The 5,545-nt window shown below is 62.8% G+C and overlaps 1 protein-coding gene across 2 annotated transcripts; it reads left to right on the top strand.

Annotated features, from left to right (window-relative positions):
* The first annotated feature begins 525 nt into the window (after positions 1-525).
* On the top strand, positions 526-5,173 carry Kremen2 (kringle containing transmembrane protein 2). Of its 2 annotated transcripts, none has more exons than XM_047533337.1 (9): positions 526-1,476; positions 1,720-1,894; positions 2,658-2,749; positions 2,844-2,932; positions 3,151-3,304; positions 3,678-4,010; positions 4,079-4,204; positions 4,286-4,364; positions 4,612-5,173. In XM_047533337.1, the coding sequence occupies exons 1-9, from the start codon at positions 1,386-1,388 to the stop codon at positions 4,820-4,822; spliced, it is 1,350 nt and encodes a 449-aa protein (XP_047389293.1). In that variant the 5' UTR covers positions 526-1,385; the 3' UTR covers positions 4,823-5,173. The 2 variants fall into 2 exon arrangements, with proteins under 2 accessions (XP_047389293.1, XP_047389292.1); XM_047533336.1 differs by having other exon boundaries at positions 529-1,476; positions 2,844-2,968.
* The last annotated feature ends 372 nt before the right edge of the window (positions 5,174-5,545 follow it).

The following is a 5,545-nucleotide window of genomic DNA, read 5'->3' as shown; positions in this document are numbered from 1 at the left end:
TGTGAGGCGCTAACTGTAAGATCCCCGCTTGTTGGACCACTGCTGTGGGCACTCGGTCTAGCGCCCCAGCCCGCCCACTTGCTTCTCCTGCTGCGGTACTGAGGACTGCGCGGGAGGCTAGGGCTAGCCAGCACCTGATGGGTTCACTTGGGCCCGGTCGCCTTTGAGGGCCTAATAAGAGGCGAGCAAGCTGGACAGATGGACAAGGGGTCTGGGCTAGGCGCGGCCGCTCTGGGCCCCCGCCCCTCACCTCCTTCCCCCGCCTCCGCCCTCCCACGCACCTGCGTTGGCCTCCCCCCAAGCCCTGGGGGCAACGGGCAGGCGGCTCTGGGAGATCAGAGGACTCGGAGGAGTCGGGCCTAGGGGGAGGGGGCGGGGAATTTCCCCCCACGCTTGCCTGGGCCTGCTACCCTCCCCCTCCTTCGCCAGGTGGGGGGCACCGCTGGGGGAATTCCACCGCACGGCGAAAGCTCCGCAGAGCCTGGGCTGGGGTCCTAGGAAGGAGGTGGGGAGAGGAGGAAGAGAGAGGGCCGGCTGTGACCAGGGCGCAGCTGCCTTCCTCCCCAGACACCAGCTGCCCCTGCCTGTCCCGGACTGAGCGTCCACGATTCCCGCCTGTCTCGCGGGTGCGGGGGCAGGGAGTGGCACTTCCTCCTTGGAGCCAGTAGCGCCGGCACCTGGGGAGGGAGGAGAAGGCGTGCGTGGGAGCGTGACAGTGAATGTGTGACTGAGAGCTCGCGTACACTTGAAGAAGTTGCTGTGAGCCTCCGACTCCGTGCGGCCGCGGGAGCGGGTCTCGTATCTCCCCCTTTAGGGTCCTCCGCTAGCCCAGCCTGTCCCCCTCCACGCCCTCCCTCTGGAACTCGCACCCACCCTCGGAAGGAGAGGGGAGGGCCGGGAGGCGTCTTCTGGGACGCTGGGGGTCCTGGGGGGCGGGCGTGGGAGGCGTCTGGACCTGCTGCCTGCGCTCCAGTCCCGGGCGGGGCTTCCCGTCCTCCCTCAGGAGGGAGGGAGGAACCCGCGGAGGGACGCGAAAGGGGCAGGAGCCAGCGCGTTAGAGACCTGGGTGAGGGAGAAGCGGAGAGCAAGGCACAGCTGGAAGGGTGGGTGTGGAGGCCGAGGCACCCGCCAGAGCAAAGAGACAGAGACAGAGAAGCCTCGGCCAGATATCCACCGGAGAGACCCCCAGGCAGGGACGAGGCAGAGGCACCTCCAAGGAGCAGAGACCCTGGGACCTCAGGGAGACGTTTCCCAGTCAGAGACCGAGAGCGTCGCCCAGAGTGAGACAAGGACTGACAGTTGAAGGACAACGCCCCCCGGGTCGCCTGGGAGACCCGGAGCGGGTCCGGGGGCGGGCCAGAGCAATCTCGCCCTGGTTGGGGGCCATGGGGACACCGACCCTGCAGGGCCTCCTCCTTCTCTTTCTCCCGTTTCTGCCGCTGCGCGGGGCCTCAGCGGGGAGCCTGCACAGTCCAGGTGAGTCAGGCACGGCGGCCAGGGCATGGTCACCTCTTCCTCCTCGACCTCTTTGCCCAGGGCTGGGGCTTCGAAGCTGGGGAGGCGGCAGAGCAGGTGGCTGGTGCAACTGAGCAGCCCGAGGGCCCCCGCGTGGGCGGGCGCTGGGGGTACTGCCTGGGGACCTAGACGGGAGCAGGGGTCGGAAGATGAGGATGCCCCGCGAGGGTCCAGACCTCCCCAAGTCCCGCGGTTGCCGGGCAGGCTTGTCCGAGTGCTTCCAGGTGAATGGCGCCGACTACCGCGGTCACCAGAACCACACCGGCCCTCGAGGAGCCGGACGCCCGTGTCTTTTCTGGGACAAGACGCAGCAGCACAGCTACAGCAGCGCCAGCGACCCCCAGGGCCGCTGGGGGCTGGGCGCGCACAACTTCTGCCGGTGAGGGGCGGGGCCTGTGCGCAGCGGAGGCGGGACTCTCTGCTGCGGGTGGAGGCCTGAGGCTGGGCCTCCGCGTAGGCGGAGCAGAGGTCTGTGCGCGGCCAACACACAGCCCGCGCAGAGAATATAGGGGCAGAGCCAACGCGAAGCGCGTGGTCTCTCTTGTACTTGGGGAAGGCTGGGCGCACAGTATCTTTGCACAAAAGGGGTCGGACTTAGGTGTCTTCTGCAAATCTTCAGGTCAGGACCAGAAGTGCAGGCAGGAGCACTTCTGGTGTGCTCATGGGGCTGGTGTGAGTGGGGTCTGGCCAGAGGAGGGCCCCGCGATGATGGGCCAGGCTCTTGCCTCACCACTTGAGAGGCATCTACTATTGGGGATGAGGAAACTGGAATTCAGAGCGACAGCTGCAGTCTGGAGCCACAGGGACAGAGCGGGAGGCCACTTCTTTGTTAATCCGCAAAGCTTAGAGCTCAACACTTGTGCTTTAAAGCGGGGGTTCTGAGGTGAAGGAAATGGCCGAGGCAAAGTTCTTACATGAGGTCAAGTCCTAGTTGACCTAAAAACAGCCCTCAAAGGTCCTTTACTGACATCCCACCATCGACTCAGAAGTTGACGTCCAGAAGCACGTTGAGAAAAAGAGAATTTGTGTGATAACAGAGAGGAACATGGCCTCTAACATACACGGAGCCTTAGTGGGCACATTGCTCATGATGGTGCTGGGGCAGGGCTGTGGGACCCTCAACCCTTCCCTCACACCTGCAGGAACCCCGATGGTGATGTGCAGCCGTGGTGCTACGTAGCTGAGTCGGAGGAGGGTATCTACTGGCGCTATTGTGACATCCCCACGTGTCACAGTGAGTGGACCAGCTGAACAAAGGTGGAAGTTCTGAAGAACCTGGGCAGAGGGTCTCCTTCAGGGAGGGCATCCTGACTCCTCTTTCTCTTCAGTGCCTGGCTACCTGGGATGCTTCGTGGACTCTGGTGCACCCCCAGCTCTCAGCGGGCCCAGTGGCACCTCCACAAAGCTCACTGTCCAGGTGTGCCTTCGCTTCTGCCGCATGAAGGGCTACCAGGTACTGCCCACGAGCCCAGACCAGTAACCCTGACTTTGACCTCAGGACCCCACTCAACTCCCAACACTCCGATGCCAAACCTTAACACTGGTTCTGAACCTCTAGCCTGATTCCTACTTCTGACCCCAGCACTCCACTCCTGCCCCATCCCTGCCTTTGGGTCACTCAGTCTGTGCTCCCAGCTGGCGGGTGTGGAGGCTGGTTATGCCTGCTTCTGCGGCTCTGAGAGAGACCTGGCCCGCGGAAGTCTGGCTCCTGCCACCGACTGTGACCAGATCTGTTTCGGCCATCCCGGCCAGTTGTGCGGTGGTGATGGACGCCTGGGCATCTATGAAGGTTAGGTGTGGATGTGGATTTGGGAGTGGGCTGGGTGAGGGGAAGAGCCCAGGTGGGACCCAATGTGTCATGCCCTAATAGGGGCAAAATCAGGGAAAGGGGATCGGTAGGTCGGTGTCCCGGCCTGAGGAAGAACTGGGATTGAGGACCGGCCCCGAAAAGGGGACTGGGCTGAACCTGGGAGTCGAAAGCCCGACCTGGAAGGTATTGGTTGAAAGCATGGATGGAAAGAGATTGGCTAGGGCCTGGGTTGGGGGCAGGGCCTCATTAGGGACTGCCCAGCTGGGCTTTGATACGAACTGCGAAGAGGAGCTCTGCGCGGTAAAGGAAGAGCCACTGGCTTCAGCGTCCTGACAGGCATCCCTGCCCACAGTGTCGGTGGGCTCCTGTCAGGGAAACTGGACTGCGCCTCAGGGTGTCATCTACTCCCCGGACTTTCCCGACGAGTACGGACCAGATCGGAACTGCAGCTGGGTGCTGGGCCCGACGGGTGCCTCCGTGGAGCTCACCTTCCGTCTCTTCGAGCTGGCCGACCCGCACGACCGGCTGGAGCTGCGCGACGCCGCCTCGGGCAGCCTGCTCCGCACCTTCGACGGCTCCCGGCCTCCGCCCCCCGGGCCTCTGCGCCTGCGTGCAGCTGCGCTGTTGCTCACTTTCAGCAGCGATGCGCGCGGCCATGCGCAGGGCTTCGCGCTCACCTACCGCGGTGAGCCCGGTCCCGGTCCTCCTATCCCCGCCCTCTACCCCCACCCCGCCTCACACTCCTCTCCGCAGGGCTGCAGGACGCTGTGGAGGACCGCACGCCCCCCAAGGGCTCGGCCCAGACCCCCGCAGAACCCCCCGCGGGGGCCAACCTGAGCTGCAGCCCTAGGCCCGGAGCTCCGCAGGCTGCGATGGGGGGTGAGGCGGGCTTGAGAGGCGGGAGGGAATCAGGGAGTGGACTTTCTGGGCCCTGTCCTCACTGCACCCGTGTGCCCGCAGCCCGGGTCTTCTCGACAGTGACGGCCGTCTCTGTGCTGCTGCTGCTGCTCCTGTCGCTGTTGCGTCTGCTGCGCCGACGGTGCGGGCGCTGGGGCAGGGCCTGAGGGCGGACCCCCGCACCAGGCGCTTCACACCTCGGTGCAGCGGGTCACTGGAGCCCCGGTGGGGAACTGGGGCCCCAGAGGAGAACTAGGAAGGGACTCCCAGGTTCCAGAGCGGGCAAGGCCTTGGGTCCACACCTAGAGTTGAGTGTGGGATCGCAGGCAGAACAGGATGCTGGAGGTGGGATTGGGTCGGGGTCCATCTGATGTCTGCTCCCTCTCTAGGAGCTGCCTTCTGGCTCCGGGAAAAGGGCCCCCGGCATTGGGACCTTCCCGGGGCGCCGGGAGAAGCTGGGCTGTGTGGTACCGCCGACCCCGAGGGGTGGCCCTGCCCTGTCCTCCTGGGGACCCCCAGGCAGAGGGTCCTGCCGCCGGCTATCGGCCCCTGAGTGCCTCCAGCCAGAGCTCCTTGCGCTCGCTCATCTCTGCTCTCTGACTTCGGATCCCCAGGGTCCATCGGACCTTCTGCCAGTGAGATGGACACCCAACACGTTATGCCGCACTCTACCTCTGCCTCTTGCCACTTTAAAGGCAGCTTGGCCTCTGGTCACTTCAGGGAGACCAGAAATCGGACAGGAAGCATCTCGTGCTATTCTGGGAATTTGGCCTGACTTTCTGGGTCCAGTTCACCAACCCATAGATCTTGATGTGGGAGGTAGTCTCTGTTTTTAGGGGTCTTCGAGCCTCTCTTGGAGTCATCTTGAATTGCTGCCCTCAGAGAGAGAGAGGGGTTGGAAGTTAAAAAAAAAAAAAATGTAGCCCAAATGTCACTGGCAGTCAGAGGAGCTCTGGAGGGGGGACCTTGACTCAGAACAAGTGGGGTCCTTGATTAACATGTTGTAAAAGAATTTCAGCAGGTGCCAGACACACACAAAGATTTATTTAGGAAAGCAGAAGCACATTCAAGGCAGAATGCGAGCCATTTCCAGAGGAGTGACAGCAACTTCTTGATATTTATATAGGAACAGTTGCTAGGGATTGGACTAGAGATGGATGCAGGGTGGAGTCACACAACTTCTGGCCAGTGTTTCTGGAACTTGCACTTTGCCCTCCTGTTACTTTTTTGTAAGTAAAGGCATGGTTTGAGGGCATGGCCTGGTTTGGTCAGGAGTTGTAATGGTTCACGGGCATTTTCTGCATATCAATGACCCATGGGCTC

The sequence above is a fragment of the Sciurus carolinensis genome, chromosome 18 (genome assembly GCF_902686445.1).
Source record: "Sciurus carolinensis chromosome 18, mSciCar1.2, whole genome shotgun sequence".
Lineage (NCBI taxonomy): Eukaryota > Metazoa > Chordata > Mammalia > Rodentia > Sciuridae > Sciurus > Sciurus carolinensis.
The sequence above is the reverse complement of the archived record's forward strand: the minus strand, read 5'-3'. Positions and strand labels throughout refer to the sequence as shown.

What these genes read in the sequence shown, in the direction of transcription:
- Kremen2 (XM_047533336.1), top strand. Translation starts at nt 1,386, where the DNA reads ATGGGGACACCGACCCTGCAGGGCCTCCTCCTTCTCTTTCTCCCGTTT. An exon ending in GCCGCATGAAGGGCTACCAG is followed by an intron (nt 2,969 to 3,150) that starts GTACTGCCCACG and finishes CTGTGCTCCCAG; the next exon opens with CTGGCGGGTGTGGAGGCTGG. An exon ending in ACGCCTGGGCATCTATGAAG is followed by an intron (nt 3,305 to 3,677) that starts GTTAGGTGTGGA and finishes CCCTGCCCACAG; the next exon opens with TGTCGGTGGGCTCCTGTCAG.